General features: G+C 36.0%; 1 protein-coding gene across 1 annotated transcript in view; it reads left to right on the forward strand.

The window, feature by feature from the left end:
- MARCHF11 (membrane associated ring-CH-type finger 11) overlaps positions 1–22,127 on the forward strand; it is a 32,191-nt gene that overhangs the window by 4,565 nt on the left and 5,499 nt on the right. The window contains exon 3 of the mRNA XM_064428095.1: positions 19,664–19,856. Within this exon, the coding sequence (XP_064284165.1) occupies positions 19,664–19,856 (193 nt within the window). The remainder of the gene's footprint in view (positions 1–19,663; positions 19,857–22,127) is intronic.

The raw sequence follows: 22,127 nt of genomic DNA on the forward strand, positions 1-22,127 counted from the left end.
TGTCATTCAGGATGTTGGAATAGATGTGAATATTCCATTTAATAGCTAACATGTTCTGTGGTTTCCATTGCTTCATGGAAGGCAAATTTATCTCCAAGGGGTGTGTCTCCTGGGGCAGTGCATTCAAGAAACAGAATATTTCTATTTTGATAGAAATTCTTGCAGTCTCAGTGTTCCAGTTCCAGATTCAGCAGCTACTACATAATTCACTTTTAAGAATCTAATCCTGGAAACACATAGGTTTTATATAGAAATAAACCTTAAAACATGAACAAAATCCCAAATTAACCCATGGGCTAGCAGTGGAAGATGAGCCCACAAACAGGTTGATGACATTTGGTATGATGTATAACAGAGATTTGGAATTTTTCAGTATCCTTCTTAGGATCATATCAGAAAGACATATTTAACTTTAATGAAAACCATTAATGAAAATACACATTCATGTTGCTGGACTTGCTCCATTGGCAGGGTGGAGTTTGATCCAATAATAGGCAGGGCTATGTTAATAACTAGAAAATTCCCTTACTGCCCCTCAAACTATAATAAAAACTGCTTTGAGCAGGAGGTTTTGGAAGGACTTAAAAAGCAGAAAGAAACTTCAAATGTATGACTTGGAAATTAAACTCATTTGGAAGTATATTTGAGATTAACAAAAAAAACAAAGTGCAAAAAGAAATATTTTTATTAGTTTGTTAAGGTTATAATTTGTACAGATTTCCTTCCTAAAGGAAATATATTCCTAAAAGAACTATAAACACATTGTTTTATTTTTATTGGTGCTATCTAATTTTTATGCTGTTAGAAGATTAGTTCATAGGCTTGCACTTAAGTATGAATGCATATTGAAGAATGCCAGTGCTCTTGTAAGATTCAGAATTAATGTTTAAAAGTGGAATAGAATCCTGCAGAGGTAGAGAATATATACTTTGGTGCTAAAACCTGTCACTTCTATAAGTGAATAGTAAAGATATTTAGAGAGTAGCCTTTTCCAGACTGTTAGTGTAGTCTGTCATAAAATAGTGTTATGTTAGATGTTTGATAAATCCTGTTCATTAAAACATTATATTCTGGTACTTCAGTGAAATGGACCTATTCCAAAAGCGATACAGTAGATAGATGTGCTAATTTAAAACCTAATTGTGTAGCAGTTCAACACCTTTTCTGATACCAGAAAGATCATAAAACTTACTTTAAAGAGTAAGTGCTTACTTGTTAGGCCTGATTTCTTAAAACAGAAAAAATTAAGGAAAGGTAAGGTTCCACTCTTCCAAATTTTGTTAATGTGTGTAATCCTCACTCATTGTGCTCACTGGCATCAACTAGATAAGCACGAGCAAAACTACACAGCAGACTGCAGGTATGTGAATGTGTGTTACACTAAAAAGTGCAAAAGTCAAGTTCTTCAGCTACTTCAATATGGAGATCAGTGTCCAGAAAAAAATGCTTATTAAATGTTTAGTAAAAGTTTTTGCTAATTACTACGCTCAGCTGAATGATAGCATTAAGTTCTTCTAGGCATAACTACGAAGAGGAAAGGGAAAAGGCTGAAATCTCCAATTATACATTCTAAACTGCACAATGTACTAAGAACAATCTATTAATGTCTCTCCCTGTCCTGAAGATCCAGAAGAATACATTGTGCTATTCTGTATGTCAGTGGACAAAAAAGAACAAAAAGGATTGTTCTAATATTGGACAATTTACAAAGAAATTTGAACAAGAGATAAGGAACAAATCTATGGTACACTAGTGCTGGTACTGAGACCACTGGTACACTAGCCATTTCTAACAATAATTCAGTTTTTGGCATCTCAAATGGGATGTGTTTTAAGAGGCTTTTTAAAAAGAAAATAATGAAACTTTGCAGGCACCCTTTGAATATGAAGGCACTGTGCAAGGGCTGTTGGAAAATAAGATAGTTGGCTGAGACAGGTATCATGAACAGAATGAAAATGAGATTCAATGCCTGAGTAGTCATTAAAAGGTAATTAATATGTCAATAAATGCCTGGAAGGACTTAAAAATCAAATCAAGTCTTTTTAATTTCATGTGATGGAGAGGAGGGTCCATCATAGTGGAGAAAGAAGGACAGTAACATGGTCAAAGTAGTGGAATAAAAGGAATTGTACTTGAAGCAGTTTTGCACTTGCTGAGAAAATTACTTTTGTCATAAGCTTAAAAGATGTGTTATAGTAATTGAGACAAAAGTAATGATGAGAAATTATTTTTTTATGTATTAATAGTCTTAGATATGCTAATTAGAAAGTACATGCAAGATTTTAATGAACCTAATTGAGTGGTAAAATCCATACAAAATGTAGTAGAAGCAGAGTAATGCTTTAGATTTGACAGGAGAGAGAAATCTGAAACAGAAAACTAATGTCAGTCATCAGCATAGATATAGTAGCTGTACTTCTCACACTCTTTTTCTTTTGGTAAGCATCTGCTTTTGGCCACTTCTAGGGAGAATTTACTAGACTAGATAGACCTTTTAATCTGATACACTCACAGTCGACTCAGTGACTGCAGTGGGTCGGTGGTGATTATGATCAGTTTTAAGTAGCATGCTTAATGATTTAGAAGCAAAAGGATAGCAGAGCTGTTGGAGAGGGCAGTTGAGGGTTTTTTCTGTGGTGGAAAAGGCAAAATACATTTTCTGTCTACTTTCTGTTAAGGATCTGAAGGTAAATGAGAGACTGAAAAGGAGAATTGGGTAAGCAAGTGTTAGTGATGCAGAGTACAGAGAGTATAAAAGAGAGGACATCAACTTAAAAACAGATATGCAAGAACATGGAAGGTGTCAAAGAGAAAATTCTGATGGGATAATGAATTTCCTGTTGTGTTTTCTTGTAATTAATGCATAGAGAGACTTGGAAATAAAAGGAGTAGAGAACTGGCAAATAAAGGTGGTGGAAAGGCGTGGAGACAAAGGTCAGTTTAGCTTGAGAAAAACATTTGGTTGGCCATTGGAAAGAGCACATTTTTCACAGATAAGTAAGCAGAGCACTGGTGCACTGCTAGCACACTAGGAGCTGCATATTTGGCTGTTAACATACAGAGCTGAAGGAGTGCAAAGTGGACATTACAGTGCAAAGGAGGAACAAAGCTTTACCAACCTCAAAAAAATGGATATAATTATAATTAATAACAGGTGAGAGAGAGCAGGGAATGGAAGACTATCTTAAGTACCAATGATCTGAAAGTCATGAAATAATAAAGAATAGCGGTTGAACAAAGGAACTGATTCTATCATCACAGTGAGAGTTGGGTAGAGATAGAGAAGAACTAATAACAAAATACTAGACATTGACTACAAACACTGAAGCATATTTGTAAGTAATGAGAAGAAAATAGATTTGTCTTAAGAGGTCAGAGCAGACATCAAATGGGAGCTGAAGCCATCAGGAAGGAATATGGGGGATTACAGAGAAAGTCAAACAGTTTAGCAGTTCTAAGTCAGACTCCTAAGTATATCCTAAGGTAATCAAGTAGAATACAAAATAAAAAAACAGCAGAGCGTACTTTAAAAAAAATAGTATTAAAAGTACGTGGGTGACTCTTTTATTTTCTGTAGCTTATTAAAACACAATTGCTTTCTGTTTTTATTTTGTGAGATGTGTAGATTGCGCTTAAGGCAGTTTGCTCAAATAATGTGAAAAACAGTGCAATGTAAACTGTGAATACTACTTGGAAATAATTTAATTACAAGTGTCATCCTGATCTAGTGGTAAGACATATAATATAGATTTAAAGAGTGGCATTATCTTGTTATATTAAATTGTGAGTTAACTACTTCAAGGAAAAAAAGGTGGATTCCTTCAGCCTAAGATTTTAATGGGGCAGAATGTCTTGCATGAGATAGAGTGCGAGGTTGTTTTTCAGAGGAAATATATAGAATTATAGTTATTGCTGGAAATATAAGAATAAATTACATATTTGCAACAGACTTTATTGTAAAAAAAATGCAAAAGTAGAAAAGGGTGTGAATGGGAATCAGCATTGCTACATATACATAGGTGCTGCCATTTAAAATGCTAAGAATAACACTGCAAGGCTCAAGATACTCAAGGTGTCAGACCTGCATTCAAGAACCTTTGTGTTACTGGATTTTTTTGTCATTTTCTGTGCTTGGGTGTTTTCCCAATGGCTTGATCTGCTAGAAATTTGTTTAGTGATCAAAGATTTCTGAGTTTTCACAATACAAATTTTTCTCTTTTTGTCATATGTCAAAAATCCCAATTATTCAAGTCCTATTAATTCCTATGAACAGAGATTAGTGGAAAAATACTGAAACCAAGAAGTGGTTTTTTCAGCAGGCTTCTTCTATTTCTTAATATGAAAAATTGTTAATACATGATGGTGTACTGCTTTCATACCATGTGTCTGTGATTCCTTAGCTTAGGCCGATTTGGCAGTAGCCTGCTTTGAGCACCAAATACTGTCAATACATGCTGGCTTCTCTACCAGTCTGTGTTAACTCTGAAGTGTCCCTGTAGTGTTATCCACAACTGAAATTTGTCAAAGAAAATTTTATTAAATTAATTTTGAAATTTACTTTTAATACTTCTTAGTTTTGAATGTTGGTCCATTCTCACTGAAGTCTTCAGTGCTTCATCCAAAAGACTGGCAGTCATGCCAACTTATTTCTTTCTGAATTTGCTGTATTGGGAAGACAGCTTTTTCACCTATTTCACTAGTATTTTAAAAATTTTTTGTCCCATGTATGTATTCAAATTGGATGTTTGGTATTCACTCTGAAGATTCTTTCTTATAGCTTCAGCAGTGTGCAGAGAATAGCCCCTGCCTGCTTTCATGCCTACAGTGCAACAGTGAAGGAACACTTTGACCTCAGTCAAAGTCTTTGTTTGAGTCAGAGCACCCTCACTGTGCATCTTGCCTGCATGACTCTTTTGCCACAGAGTTCTTTTTTTTTTTATTCTTTTCTCCTGCTTTTGTTTACATTTCAGTGAAGCTCGTGGAGAATGAGTATTCTCATTCTTGGCCACATGCTGTTTCCTTACTCCCTACTCTGTTTGTGTGAATGTGTCCCATTTTTGTATATTTTTCTGGCAGTGTCTTCCTCCAGGACAGCATTAAACTTCATCAGTTCTGTGATGAGCATATTCCCAGTACAGGAATATACCGTACTGTTACTCTCACAAACCATATTAGTGAATGGGAGGCTGTTTCTTAAGTGAAGGCTCATTTTTGTCATCTTTTATGGCCAAATAATGGATATAATAAAATAATTCCTTATCAGTTTCACAAAGTCATGTATCTTGCCATCAAGATGAAATGCTAGCTAGCTTTATGTGCATTTAACTACTCTGCTAATACTGGAAGTATATTATTCCAAGCACTACAAATATTTTGGAAAAAGCAAATTCCATGAAACTGGCAGCCAGGAAACTGTAGCTGAAGAAAATGAGAGTAAACTTCAGTATTCTTCCTCTTCTTTCATGCTAAGGAAGCTCCCTCTGCTCCATGGCCAAGAACAGACAGACTGAGAGTCTACATCTTAATGGAACACTTTATGTATCTCGCATTGCTTTATCTGAGCAATCTGCAATTTACAATCTACTAGAGCTTGTGGTCACTCCCAGCACATTATGTTCCTCCTTGAATGACTAAAGTCTGCATCTGTTTCAGGGCTTCACTTTCAGAGGAGTAGAGCAGTAGGACAACTTTTAGTAGAAGGAATGGGTGTAACAGCTGATGTGAGCTCCCTGTGTCACATCAGAATAAAAGAAATAGAATATAGGATACTTACACTTTCAGCCTTTTCCTTCACCTGCAGCACTGTTCCTCCACATAGCCACTGTCTTTAGTGGCCGCAAGAATCACTGTAAGCTCAAATCATTGGATGCCACCTTCCAAAAAGGACACTTTGATGTACAAGCTGATTTAAAATCCTCCTGAGACTTAATAAAGAGGGTGACTTCCTCCTCACCCACCATTTACAGAGTACTGCATATCATCTTATTGCCTTCTGGATGCTTGCACCAAACAGAAATTTGATTAATAACGGATGCTTTTCTGATATCTGTCAAACTTATGGAAAATATTTTCATATCCTCCACTACCCAGTATAAACAGAGGGACCTTCAAATACTTCTTGTAGAAATGCATTTATGGGTACATCATTGTTCTCTACAACTACCTGAAGGGAGGTTGTAGTGAGGTGGGTTTGGCCTCTACTCCCAATGAAAAACAAGCAATAGGACAAGAGGAAATGGCCTCAGGTTGTGCCTGGGGAGGTTTTGATTGGAGGTTAGCAAAAATTGCTAATTGAAAGGGTGGTCAGGCACTGAAACAAGGTGCCCAGGAAGTAGTGAAAACATCATGTCTCGAAGTGTTCAAAAGGCATGTGGATGTGGCACTTGGGAATATGGTTTAGTGCTGAATGGAATTGTACTAGGTCAATGGTTGGACTTGGTGATCTTAGACATCTTTAGCAACTTTAAAATTCTATGATCTTATAATCTCAGGGATTTCAAAATTTTCTAATTCAGCCTGTCCTTTCCTTCATATAGCCTTAGTTAAAAATCTAGAAAATATGTGAAATTGATGGTTGTTCTATGGAAATGTGCCTACTTCAGAATTTATCCACTGAGAATTGATGTCATGTACTTGACTGTGTTCAGAAATTTGTGGAAAATCTATTGTGGAAAATCTAGTGGAAAGTATTTATGACTGTTGGAGTTTTAAAAGCTTATCATTATCCTGGGTCTTACCCTCCTGCTTTTGTAGATGTCACTGATACAATTGATGTGAACTTAGCCCCAGAAATTAAACCTACAAAATCTAAGGAATTCAGTCTTCTAGTCTAGATTGTTTTACAATAGAAAGCAGTTTCAGTAGTTTAAGTACTTCCAGATGTCTTGGTGGTCATCATGTGACACAAGTGAGTCTTTGTCTTCATTGTACAGCTCTCATGCATCAGATCATTGAGATAACCTTCAAAGTTCTTCCTTCCTTGTTTGGGTTCAGAGATATAGGCTTCCAATCTGTTTACTTAAAAATCATCTAGTATATCTGCAATGCTATATCCTACAATCCTGCATTAGCATATCTGAAGTGTGAATAAGAAGCCATGTCTTTGTCCCAGGGTCACTCTCTCTGTTTTCATCACCACTTTCTGGGCAACCTGTTCCAGTATCTCACCACTTTCACTGCAAAGAATTTTTTCCTAATATCTTGTCTAAACCTACTCTCTTTTAGTTTAAAGTTGCTAAGCCTCATCCTGTCACCACACTCCCTTCCTGTCTTTCCTATTGTCCCTCTTGTAGGGGAAGAGAGTTTTTGTAGAATATGTTTTATGTTAAGAAAAAAAAATATTTTAGAAAGTTAACTTTTGTTTACAAACTCAAATTCATGCATGAATTTGCATTCCTCCAAAGAGATGGTTAATTTCCACATCTCATGTTTAATTTCATTACTGAAGGAAAAGCACTTTCAGAAAACTTCTGTATATGCTGGAAGACAACAATCCGACTGTTCAGGCTGACTGTGGCCATCAGCATCTCTGAAGGATGTGGGTCCAAAGTCGCAACTACTTAGCTTCCTGCTGGAGGATTCCACCACTGGACTTGGTTATGGTGTTGGTTGAGAGTCTGGGCTGCTTAATTTTGCTGGACCATGAGCAGGCATTCACCAAGTGCCATTTTAACAGCTCTTCTATTGGAAAGTTGCTTAGGCTTGTTTTCACAGTCAAAAAAATACCAACTTTTCTCGTTTGACACCTCATTCCAAGTTCTCTGACTGGAAAAATGATGCATTCCTTCAATCTCTCTTCTCCCTTAGAATCCTGTATGAGTTAAGGCCAATACAACAGAAACTGTTCTCTTCAGTACAGCATAGCAAAAACTTTCTGGCGTCAATATACTGGCCATTTTAATGATATTTTTTTTTTATAATTTATAATAGTGATTCACAGTCAGTTTTCTGTAATTCAGAGATGGATGCTGGGTAAGTTACTAAGTCAGCCAGACCTGACTGGGCAAACCTACCTGAAGAAGAGTATTAAGTGCTCTCTTTATCAGATGTCTGAGGCATTTACCTCTTTAAGTGCTTTGAGCCATGAGATCTTATACTACCTGTTTCACAGTTCTGAGACATGTTCCATTAGCTCTGTCTGCAGTCACCAGTCTTAGATGCTCTGCACTTTCTCAGCTCAGAGGCTTGATATTTACCAGAGTCTAATAAGTAAGTGAAAATTCCATCTGAGATGGAGAGGCTTCCCTACTTTTTCATTAGACATCATCCATCTAAGGATGAGTTGCCCACACACTCTGGAAATCAAGGAATTTTTGTCTGACTACAGTGGCAGAACCAGGGCCTATTGAAGATCTCCTTCCCTTGTTTCTATCCATTCAGAGAGGTGAAAAAGGATCATAGGATCATAGAATGGTTTTGGGTTGGAAGGGACCTTAAAGAAGCTGTAGTTCCAATCCCCTGTGCCATGGGCAGGATTGACACTTGGTAGATGAGGTTGCTTAGGATCCCATCTAACCTGGCCTTCAACCAGTGCTTCACGACCCTCTGAATAAAGAATTTCTTCCTAATTTCTTTCATTTTTTTCAAGTGGTTAGCAAGTTGATTGAGGGCTTATATGCTACAGGACCACTAAGGTGTTCTTTTAAGAGTGTCCTAAACTAGTTTAATCAGAGCTCAACTGTTACTGTTAATATTGGCAAGGAATCCAGAAACTGGTGACTGGAAAGTAGAACAATCTTATGAGCTTCTGTTCTGAAACGAAGACCAGTAGCTTCATCACATGTAATCAGTGAATGTAAAGAGGGGACTAATGTCTAGAAACAACAAAATACGACCATGTTTATAGTAATAAACTTAAAAAATGACAATTGCAGAATAGTAAGTGATTCTTCCATAAATGTATTTTCCATATTAAGAACATGTACTTATCTTTCATTCTTTTTGGTGCTTTTGGTATTTTAGAGAAATTGATTGCATTTTTATTTTATGTCTGTGTTTTTACTGCAAGAGATGGTACATAGGTTATATATAAGCCATATAAGCACCATCAAGCCAAGAACAATTTATGGCTTGGGAATTTTCAAACACATTGATGTGAATGGATACTACAGGTTTTGGTATTGCAACCATTGCCTTTTGCAGCACTATGATTGCTGACACAAAGTCTAACAAGTCAGACAGCTGGAAATTTTCACAAGCATATTCTGCAATTTAATTTAATTATGCCAAGGGATTCCAGACATATTCATGATGTGGTTAGAGAGAAATAGAGAGTATCTGGTATAGTGTATACTAGAAAGGCAGCTATTCTCTTTTTTCAAAGATAGAGCTCTACTATTAGATGATATGTAGTATCTAAATTGCCACTCTGTAATGAAGCACTACAGCTTATATGTTTTTATAAAAATGGAATCTTATAAGTAAGTGAGTGAGCCAAACCATGGCTACTCAAACTATTAGAAAAAATTTAGTACTGATTCAAACAACAGCACTTATTAGTGTGTAGTTGCAATAGTTTAGCAGTACCTGAAAAAACTAATTCAATTGACTGCTACAATTTTGCTGTTTAATATATTTAAATAACAACTTAATTAAAATCTTATTAATAATAATGTTAACATGAATGCTTTATACTAATTCTTCTAAATATATTATGCATCTTTAAAAAATCTTCTAGTTATTATACATAATGTGTGATATATTAAATAATTAATAAATTACTTAATTCTTCCACTAGGCCAAATTTTCAAGCAGTATATTACTTACCACATTTCTTTGTACAGTCTAAAATTCTATAATTATTACTAATTTCTCTTTAAGTGAAGACTTATTGCTAATTTAATTCACTACAAAATCAATCTAATTGATTTATTAATTTAAGAAATTACATTCAAATTGACTTAGAAAGCAGACTTTGCCAGATTTTATACAACCTAGAACCCAGGACTGTCTTCTTCATGATTACATGCTATATAATAGATTAGTATTCTTACCATTCTGCCTTCTATCCTTCATCCAAGGTACTCATTATCTTACTTCAGGATTAGAGAAGGCAACAACCCAAACTCAGGATATGTTTCTTGAGTCATTTTGTTGTCCTTGAAATCTGAACTTTGTTTCATATCTTACAAAGAAACACATGAAATCAGGATTGCTTCTTCACTCATGAGCATCTTCCAGATTTTCACATGAAAATTCTGATCACAGCCTGTGAATTAGTTTTTGCTCAGGGCCAAAAGGGCAGAGGCCAATATTTGTACTGAGTGAATTTCTGGTGAGGTTCTATCTTTCATTGCTGAAACATATCATTGCCTTATAGCAACAGGAAAAAGACTGAATAGGGAAAGTGCATCTTCCTCACTAAAGGTGGGGATGTTGCTTTGTTCCTGAACTATTGTTCAACTGTTGTGACTAATGCTGCTGCAGGATGCAGGGAAATCCAGTGACAATACATGGTGATGTTATTTGATTGCATGTCTTTGGATTCATAGAGTGTCTAGAAGCAGATAGGGGGAAGCAGTAATTACGATGTACTTTAAACAAAATTATGCTTTACAACTAAACTGTGCTTATCCAATCAAATGTGTTTGTGCATCTACATTCTGAGGGTCCTCTTCCAGTCTTCTTTCAGTGAACTGGGAACTTTGAACTCTGAAATTCCAATTACATGGAATTTCTTTCACTTTCATATAATTTCTATGGTTCTTTTCCATTAAAGCCTTTCCATAGTTTATTTTTCTGCATCCAGAGCTCACTGAAACACACCAGTGTCAGAAATAGTTCCTAACACTTTCTTTGTACCATACTAAAATAATTTCCCTACTTATCCCTATGGAGATTATGTGAATAGAGTAATCAATTTCATTTACTTTTCCTTTGGTTCAGTGAACATCTATGTATTGTATAGGAACTGGAAGTGTTCCAATAAATTTCGTGGAAGAAGTTCTACTATTGAATATCCTGAGTAACACAGAAATCTGTTATTAAAATAGTATCCTTAGAGGTGAAAGTTTAAAACCTTGCTTTAAGTCATGTGAACAATGGGTTTGAGGCAAGGTTCTCATAAGGGAATGGACCAAACATTAAGGTGTAGAATATTCTCAAATAAACTCTCTATGTTTCCGTTTGCATGGGTTGTAAAAATTATTTAATTATTCAGAGTCAAAAGGATAGAGAAGGAGTAGCCAGCACTTTCAGAAAGTCAAGCTAGCAAATTAAATGTGACTTTCAGTAAAGGAACCAGAATTAATACTTAAATACATTCAACATGATAGACAAGAAGGCATAAACAGAAGTGATCAAGAACAGATGATTCCTCTGTATCGTGACTAGCTTCCAGGGTATTTTTGTGGAAGAGGCTTGATCTCGCCCTCCATGCTCAGCAATTTTTTACATACATTTGGTGAGTGCATCAATATCATCATGAACTGCACAATCTTAGCCTCATGATCATAATTTTTTTTAAAAATTTAAACGTTGTCAACAGTTTTAGGTAGAATTTACATATAGTTCTTTTCCCAGGAGAGAAGGAAAAAGCAAATCCAGAACCCTTTCTGATATTGTGTATTTGTGTTGGAAAAAGCAAAATGCAGAACTGTATAGGCAAAATGTGGTTAACCCTCCAAAGTGACTACATGGCCTGAAAATTGTTAATACCTCCTTCATATCAGTTATTTATGATCTTGCTGAGGTTTACTTCCTCGGTGCAATTATACTGAATGTTTTTTTCTCTCAGTGTTCTTCCAGGAATGTGGACCTGACTGTAACAGGACAGCCTATGTTTGAGCTAAGCTTTCAGCATCATTTTGCAGATCATCTTTAGGTTGCAGAGACTGCAACAACCATGGCAGGCTTTAATTTCCTCCAGTCATTAATATTTAATTTTCAGATAATGCTATCAAAAATACAGTAGGTTATAATGAAATTCAGTATTTCCAATACAGCTGCAACAGAAATTGAACAGTTCCTACTTTACAGTAGGAATAGTGTTTATTCTCATAGAATGGTAATTTCATTTTCACCAAATATACACATCCATGGAATGTGCAAAACACAGATGAGCTATGCCACTAATCTAAACGTAGGTAGTTTGAGTCTCATAGGAGTTAAAAGTTAACTTGAGAATAATTTACCTAACCATACATGTTTCTCATTTCCTCCAGGAACCCTCCCCAGACTATCTCCTCTTTGCTGTGTTGTATATCAGCAGACATCTGTTCTTGTTTGTTTTAGTTCCCCGTGAGAACAAGGGCTAGCAAGCATGAGCCTTCTCCTAGCTTCCTACAGAATACTTCATCTGTGTCTTCATCCTCCTTGGATGGCCTGTAACAAACTCCCACCAGGATATCTGCCTTGGCGCCCTTCCCCTGAATCTTTACCCATAAACACTTAACTCTATCGGCACCATCATTAAGCTCTAGACAATCAGAACACTCCTAACGTTCAGGGCTACCTTGCCAACTCTCCTTCCTTTCCTATCCCTTCTGAAGATTTTGCAGCCATCTATTGAAGCACCCCAGTTGTGCAAGTCATCCCACCATGTTTCCATAATGTCAGAGTTTTCCTGCTGCCCAATAGCTTCCAGCTCCTCCTGTTTGTTGCCCATGTCACATGCATTGGTGTGGATGTACTTCAGCTGGGCTATTGATCCCACCACCATTTTGGGGGGAGAAGCCCTAATTCCTGCATGACAGTCTCAGATGTTTCTGTGCTTTCTAATGTATCAATAACTTGTGCTGTTGCTGACACATACATAGATCTTCGTTCCTGCCTTACTGAGATGGCAGACCAAAGGATCTTTGTAGCACTCTGCCTCTCCAACACTAGTGTGCCACCCCCAGGCTGATGTCTAGTGAACATGGCTTTATCCCTTCTCTCTTCAAGTTTAGTTTAAAGGTCTTCCAGTGAGTCCTGAAAACTCCTGTGCAAAGATCCTTTTCCTGCTTTGCCACAAGGTGTACCCTCTCTGTCACCAGCAGGCTCAATGCCATGTAAATTGACCCATGATTAAAAAACCCAAAATTCTGCAGGGAGGGAGTTGCAGGGATTTGCCTGCTGCGCTTGGCAAGAACTTGTCGCCATTGTCCCCTGCCATTTAGGTCACTGCATTGGACAGCGGATAGGGAATCCTCCATATCATGCATTCTGTCTGCCCTTTTGGGCCTATCACAGGGAAGGTGGTTGAACTCTTTCTTTACTTTTTCTTTCTTACTCCAATATTCCTTGACCTGCTTGCCTGCTCCTGGAACTCTGTCAGTAAGCAGAGAAGCTCCCCTGCCTAGGCATGCCTCCCACAGGGACATCACTGCTGCTGGCTCCTGCTGGCACAAGAGCAGGGCACACTCTACAGCCTGGCACCAGGGTGTCAGCGTATTCCCCTGAAGCTCTGCCTGGGCAGCTGCCTCAGCTGGTCACACAGTCTTGCCTAATTCCTTTCATTTTTTTTTACCATCAGCAAAAAATAGATACTGGTAATTTCTCAGAGAAAGAATAATGTAAGGCTAATGTAGTTGATATCACAGCTCTGCTTGTAATCTCAGATCCCAATTCTAACGTAATTTAAAAAATCATAAGATAAAAGGTTGAACTATTCTGCTTAGTAAGTAGTAAGATTTTGAAAGGTGAATGTAATAGAGTGTGAGGATGTTGTATATTGACTAGGATGTCCAAGCTTCTGGACAGCCAGAAATCCAAGGTGTACCCAGTGTGGGTGTAGATATTCAATCAGTTGTGTACATGCAGTAAGTCAACACTTCCAGGAACTGTCAACTAAATTGCTTGAGTGGTGCACAGATGGACGGGATCTGCACAGTACATGTTATGTTTTGAGAATGTCCCAAGTAAAATACTGGTGCAGCCGTCCAAGCTGACAGAGAAATTACATACAGCCCAAACTATCTGTATTGATGAGCTCTCTGCCAGATGAAAAGATAATGGGCATCATGACTCCAGGCACTCTATGTGTTAATAATATATCAAAATAGGCAGCCATTAATGGTGTACTGCAATTTTTGGGACATTGATTCTTTTAAGAAAAAGTCATAAAACCAGAAGCCTATAGCTAAAAATGACATTTCTAATGTTTGTGTGTGTGTGTGTACGCAAAACTATGCATTTTCTGTCCAGCCTGGTTAGTAAGTTCACTACCATTGCATACTGAATCATGTAGTCATCGTGTGCTCACTGCAAAACATTTTAGAAATCTTAATTATCTAATCACATAGACTACCAACAAGATAAGGTAAGGAACAGCCATTTCAAACATTAGTTGCTGGACTTAAATCAGTGTATTATTTTGCTCTTCTGTAAGTTTTATTCATATGTATGCAGATTACAAATCCTGTAATGGATAATGGATGACAGTAGGAAAGAACTTTTTCTTGTAAGAGCTGGTGCTAGCAATTGGAGCAATCTAACAAAAGGTTTTTGAGGTCGCATATTTGGTATGTCTTCAGGTTAATCATGTTATGTTACAGTAGGTCACAACCAGGCATTACTGTTACTGGTATGTAAAATATTAATTCCAGAATGAGTGAAGGGATTGAGAGGTTTCTGTCAGCAGTGTGTTTCTGAGAGAACAGAGTGGGATAACCCCATAACAGCTCTTTGTCTTAAGGAATTTTGGTGGATTATAAATTGGTACAGTTGAAGCTGATACGTATTTGGGTAGCCATAAGGAAATTTCATATGTTCTTTATTGAGGATGTAGGAAAACCTGTGGTTTCTTGGCAGATGTTTTTAAGGCAAAGTATTGTAAGTACAAACACAGTATCAGTTCTTTTGAGATCACTTTTCTGCCATGTATTATACAATAATCAATGGGCTTCTACAAGACATTATTAAAAGAAAGCCAAGTTAATATTGATTCATCTCAAAGATGACAGACCTTTGAATATTTTATCCACCTTTATGTTAGTAAGGACATGCACATAACTGTATTAACTTTATTCTTTAACAATTATTCCACCAAAGCAATACATTTCCTTCAACTTCTGAAAGTCTCAACCTCAAAAATAAGGAATTATTTCCTTATATTTGTATTTTTGTTTGACAGAAACCTCAGAAGAAAAGAGGAGCAATATTTCTGGGGTCAGAATTTGAACTCTAGAGTACCATTAATGTATTATACTCCCAAATGATTTATCAGGAGAAGACCAGTGGTAAATAAAAATTTAAAAGAACCAAACATAATGAAGTGTCAGTAGAAGTAAAAGTCTAAAAAATTTTCAAGGGGAGGCAGTATTACATTAAAATCAGAAGCATTAATTATATTTTGCTTAAAACACCATTTTCATTGCCATCGTTGTAAATTAAAATAAAATGCTTTTTTTTTCATGTGCAACTGAGATGGCATGGTACATCGTAATGCTACAAAAATTAAGGAAAGGAATATGAAATGGGATTTTCATAGAAATTTAAATGAGGTTTTTGTAATTATTATATCTGAAACCTACAGGATTATTATAGCTATCAAGATACAAAATATTTCACATTTTCTTTCCATTTCTAGTTATGAGCAAAAATGACAATATTTCTCATAATATTTTTTTTAGGGTCATCTACTTTACAGAAGCTGACACAAAAATACTGTCTAAATCTTTCCTAACTTGGCAAAATATTTAGCTAAAATATCTGTTACTGACTGTGGAATGCATAGTCAGCAAATAGCAAAAACAAATTAGAAAGTCATAATATTATGTATAATCATGAATGATTAAAATTTTAGAAGCAAGTTATATGAAAAAAATAAGAAAAACACTAGTGGAAATAATGGATTTAAATCATGGCACACTAATAATGTGATCATTCAATTTACAATGTTAAATAATTCAGTCTGTTATATTCTGAATGCAATTTCTCAAAATACTATCACTGAATAATTTTTATTCTTTTGTGACCTCATAAGCCATTAATTTGACATTAAAAGGTGAAGTGATTATAACATAACAATGAATACAATAAGGAAAATGACTGTGAGAAGTCAAAGAAAGTTTAACTGACTTTGATGTTTTAATAAGAATCTTACTCTCAGAAGGAGCTTTCTTTTCCTGGGTTTCTTTCAGTTGTATTGCCACATGTGCTAGCCATGCTCTGAGTGAGACTTCAGGCACAAACAAATGGTGTGACCACAACTCCAGTTCCTCCTCACAAGCCTTGTAATGAAATGCAAAGCAACCAAACAATAGAGTCCTGTGCAGTTCATCTCGTTGTGCAATGGCTAATGCTGGCCATGTTTGAGAAAGGACTGAACAGTCCAAGCCTCTCAACATGTGAATAACATCATAGCTACAGAATACCACCTTCATTATGTGAGAAATATACCTGTCCCAGTAACATCTGATCACTTTTTTATAATTTCTACTCAAACTCAGTCAAATTTATGGGGAAAAAAATCTAGACACTCATTTCCCAAGAGACAATCTCAGACTGTTACAAATCCAAACATTTTGAAAAAGGGCAAGGAGAAGGAAATTTCAGTTGGGGTAAGTTAACCATCAGGAACATCCACAGTCTTCTTGCCATTAGCACTATGGACTAACATAGGCAGAAGATGAGGTCCCCAAGCTCATCACATGTTAGAGCTGAACAGAAATCCATCCCACCCCATCACTCCTGGGGTGCTGGATGTATATGGCAGACTGCCGACCACAAGGAGTTAAATTATTGGTTTCACGTAAATTTTCTAGTCCACTAAAATGTCTTCCGTCTTACACACACAGTCCTTCCTCACCCATCTACTATGGAATATCATCAATTAGCATAACTTACAGATTACAGTAATAAGGAGGAAAATTTCTTAAAATTTTTTAATTTCTTGATTATTGCTGACCTTCATACTGAAAAAGGTGGAGGACTGAAATTTCTTTTATAGAACAAAGACAGGGAATACCACAAAGGTTAAAGTAGTTGGGTAATAGAAGAAAACATCCAATCCTATTTTGGTGTTCTTGTTTTTTATTATTTTAATGGAGTTTTTGGTTTGTTGGTTTGGGGGGTTTTCTTGGAACTGTTCTTTGATTTTTAAAGGCAGAAGAGTTAGGAACAACAACCTCTGGAATGCTTGTGGTTTTTTCTCAGTAATTGTAGTAATTTGATAGCATGCTAATGTGCTGAATCTTTGGAATTACTGACTTTATTGAAGTTGAGTGATTCAATTGCTTGCATTCCTGACAGATCAAGAGAAGAGTAAAATAATGAGAATACATTCTTTAGAAGAGGCTAGGAAATGGTGAGGATCATATCTATGTTTCTTAGAACTTTTCAAGGTCAGGTTTTTCTAGAATAAAGAATTGTGAAAATCCAACAACAAGCCAACAAAAAGCCCTCGTGACATGGGTAATAGGAGTGGTTGACACTGAGGAAGAGATACTGGTTTTCAGGCAACACCAGAACAGGGGATAAGCTATCCAGACTGCATGCTACATTATTTATCACAAATGTTTGGATTTCTTTTTCTTTTGTTCATTACTCTTTTTGAAGACTAACTATGAGCAATCTAAGTTTATAAAAAAAAAAGAAAATCAAAATAAACTGAAGTGAGTTTACGAACTTCTGCATTACTGAAATCGCACTGTGACAGATCTGCTGTTTATTTCATTTATATAAGTATTTTCAGTTTATTGCCATTTCTTCTGTGAATTTGACAGTGTGATACTTTGTGACAGTTAAAGCTTTACTTCATGTAAATGGACTTTGATTTCAGGCATTCCAAAGAAATTTAATACAGTTCTGTCTCACACTGATAAAGAAAGACGATAGACATACATAACCAGCAGCATTTTGACAGTTTTCTGCCAAGTCACACTATGTAGCTTCAGCTGAGAAATGAAAAATAATTTTGTTTAACATTACCCTATGGAGTCTAATGAATGTTCAATGAATTTCAGTCCTGAACTTTCAATCCTGTATACTGAGTCATGGAAAGCTCACACCATTCTGTCATGCATCGCTTGTTAATGACCTTCTTTGACCTTTATAAAGACACTTAACAAAGGAAATTGGTATCCATTGTTGTTTGACATAAAAAGGTAGTATTTAGCATGAATAGCCCCATTCCAAACCTTCAAGTTCCATGAAAAAGCTCGTATGCATTTCATGAGTTCATTATAAAAGGATAGTATTTCAAGACAGACAATTTACAAATTGTTATGTATCTATCTCTTTGTACGGTTATATTCAGAAGTTTGCAAGAAGAGAAGGAATGCAGCACCAATTGTGCATATTAGGCTACAGTAGAAAAGTTAATGGAAAAAGCTGAAAGAGATGAAAGGGAGAGAGGACCAATTGCTTGCCTAGGCTCTTCATGGTGGTACTTGATGGGAGGAAGAGTGTAAGTGGGACAAAAGAGCATCAGAATGAATATAAGAAAAAATGTGTTTGAAGAAAAGCTTTTTTCAACCCGAGTACAGTCAAGAAATGGAGTGGGTTGCACAGAGGGGACGAACAGCCTCCATACCTGGAAGTTTTCAAGGTATTACAGAATAAACCCCAGAGCAACCTGGTCTGATCTCATCCCGTTACCATGTTTTGAGCAGGAGGTTGAACTAGAGGGCTCCCACAGCCCCTTGCAACCTGAATTATTACTTTAAGCTATGGTTATATGGTACTGGGTACCCAACAGCTGTAAAAAAGAGAAGTCTTTTAAGTAATAGGAAAAAGGAAAAATTATTGCCAGATGGGAAAAGAGGCAAGAAAACCCTTATTGCAATAGGGGGCAGGTACATCCAAAATTAGGAACAGGAAAGATGGCTGTCTACAGAATATTCACACCAGCCCTGGAGGGAGTGATGGGGCTGGAGTGGGGAATCTACCAAAGTAATTTACATAATATTGTCCAAGAAAAGCCATATATGTTAAGGGTAATCTAGAACAATTAGTTCCTTATACTGTGATTTGTTTTTGTGACTCTTATAACAGAATTGTATTTCTCTTATCTTGACAGACGTCAGTACGCTCACTCTTTTATATCTAAATCTTGTAACACCGTAAACCAGAGTCTTGTCACATATGGAAGATACAGCCTTCCCTGGAAAGATGGACATAATTGGGGTGCACTGAAAAGAAATGTTTGTGCTATCTATATTCAGGGCTCCTCCTGAGTTTTCATGTTACTTCCACACTAGGTTGCAGGAGTCTTTTTGTGCTGTTAACACTGGTTTATGCAGAGAAAGACAACTCCCTTGGTATGTCTGGAACTTCTTTGATGCGAAGCCTGAAAGTGCAAAATGGCTTCACACTTCAGGAGGGAGGGATGGAAAGGAAACCTGCCACACTAACATAACACATATTTGAAAACATCTTCTTCCTTTATTATTCTGTTCATTGCCATCCAAAGATGAAAGACAGAGTTCCATTCCTAAGACTTAATATTTTTTTTGCCTACATACTCAAAACATAAGTAAAACTATTAACTCTTCAGAAGTTCACAGATAGATCATATTGATAGGGACACTGAGGGAAATGGGGAAGCACCTATTAGCTTCACTTTAAAAGTGAAATAGAAAAAAAAAATATATAAAATGTCAGTATCAAGAATATTAGTAAATATCTATGAAGATATGTGTAAATATTAAAATAATTTCTGATTTCAGGAAAAAAAATGGAGTTGAATGTGCAACCATGGACAATAACTTTTTTATCTTATACAACTTTGTTTCTCTTTTAGTGGCAAAGCATTACTATAACACTGGTTGAGAAAGTGCAGATGGTTGCTGTAATCCTAGGATCTCTGTTCTTAGTAGCAAGTGTGACTTGGCTTCTATGGTCAGCCTTCAGCCCTTATGCAGTATGGCAAAGAAAGGACATCCTTTTTCAAATCTGCTATGGAATGTATGGTTTTATGGATCTAGTATGCATAGGTAAGCTCAAATCTTTAAACAGCACAGACTGTGGTTTAAGACTGTGACTATTTCTATTTTTCTAATTGGTCACTCTAATTGATCACTCCAGTTCTTTGCAGATTTATTCTCAGCTAATACCTTTGGCAAGTGCGGCTTTTTACAGTGTTGCAAATATTGCAGAGAGAAGAGAATCATCGAAGCTTTACTCTCAGATTCATGAGTGAATTCACAAAATCTTAGTGGTGAGAACAGGATCAGTTTAAATTTCTTGATAAAATGACTAGCAAAGTTCAGGGAGTTAAACAGATGAAAATATGAAAGACATTATTAAAATAATTAGTAAAATTACACACTGTCATCTGATGCCAGTTTGAATTGGATTGTACCATCATGAAGCACAGAAGAAGTCCTTGAAGATGTCACCAAACTGCACACCGAAAATTAGGTTGCACAGATTTATACAGGTCACTGTGCTACAAATGGAGGCAAACAGAGAAGGCAGGCAAGAGTCCTTTGCACATCATAAACAATTATGAAACACTCAAACAATGATAACTATAGTAACTTGCTTTACTATTAAAAAGCCCCAAGTCACTTAACTGAAATCTTGTAAAAGAAAATACATTTTACTGCAACACTGTATTGACCACTTTTGAAATTTCTGAAAATACAGTGGACCCGTCAATATTTAAATAGAAATCCCTTTTAGTATTTGGTAAAACAACCTGATTTGATAGAATATTTATGATTATTTGGAGAGAAAATTTACACTAAATATTACATAATTATACAATTTAGAGAAACAAATTTGCATATTTAGTAATAATTATTTACATTAAACCACATTCACAGAATTTTAATTGCAAGAAAATCCAGAAGTCAAATGCCATCTGATGTTTGCATTGATATTTAAGAGAGATAAATGTTATCTGAATCTTACATATGGGAATTAGAACAGTGCTGAATTCTGCTTTGTAAGGAACAAAGAAACAGAGTGATTCCTAATATCAAGGGGTTTGCTTCAACTGTAAAGCCACATCATCTTTTATTGAAACCATCCCATTACTGTAAAAGTATTTATATTTCAGCTACATCAGCAGTTCTGTTCATTTTGTAATTTTTGTTAGAGATGCCTGCTCTGGAATATTTTGTATCACAGGCTTTCTTCTGTGAACCCAAAGCTCGGACAGAAAAGTGAGCAGAATCTCATACTTTGGACAAGTGCACATCTTTTAAATGACTCAGCTACATGTCCTCTTAGATGCTGATTTCTGAACATCACCTCTTACAGCTTAACCCTCAATACTGAGGGCTTTGCTTTTGTTTAAAAATACACCAAAGGAAGATAAAATGTACTTCAGGCATTCTAGAAATTTAATTTATATGGAATTCTGGTTTGTTTGGGTTTTTTCCCCAGTACAAAAAAATACTTCGGAATGCATCAGCTAGTTGAAATAACCAGTTACTTCAAATTATTTTCATTTTTCCCATTTCTTTTTACTGTTAAAACACCTAAACCAGATTAAAGTCAAAATCACCCAAGAATGTCTGTGGGTGATCAGAAATATTACTGTATTTATCCATAGAAATAAATATTTGGAAGATGACCTTTCATGGACTGGTGCATCCTTTAGCTGCCTTTCAAGCCAGCTAGGCTCAAGCCACCGCTGAAGTGGAAGCTGCTGAGCAAATGTGTACCTCACATGGAGCTTCTGGCTCAACTACACCCTGCAGGAGCAAAGCAAACACACAGATAAACTGACTTGCCTGTCACTTCATAAATGCATATTTTATAGAACTGTCATAAATAATACATGAAAATTTAAATGTAAAAGTGACTACAATTAAATATATTTGGACACTGCATTGTAGTTACAACATTCACTGCATATATGACTTAGGAATTTACTAGACTATATCTGGAAATTCAAAAATCTGTATAAAGGAGGTTCTGTAATTGATGAATTTTGATAATTCTGATTAATTCAGATGCACTTATTCTGCATATAATTTCAAGTAATTTGCATTCTGTTAGCTTGTAAGATCAGGACTTCTTGTAACTCTTAAAGGTATTCATTAATATAGTCAACCTTACTCAATTTCATCTTTTTCTTTTACGATAAAGTGAGGGGTTTGGATTGATAATTTAATTTAAAATTTTCAAATAAAATTCCCTAATAGATATATGTAAGTATTACTTATAAATTGTTTTTACAACCCAAAATACTTTCCATTATGCTGATGACTTCTCAAGGCATTAAGTTATTTCACCATTATTATGTATAATCT

Source organism: Passer domesticus, chromosome 1 (genome assembly GCF_036417665.1).
Source record: "Passer domesticus isolate bPasDom1 chromosome 1, bPasDom1.hap1, whole genome shotgun sequence".
NCBI lineage: Eukaryota > Metazoa > Chordata > Aves > Passeriformes > Passeridae > Passer > Passer domesticus.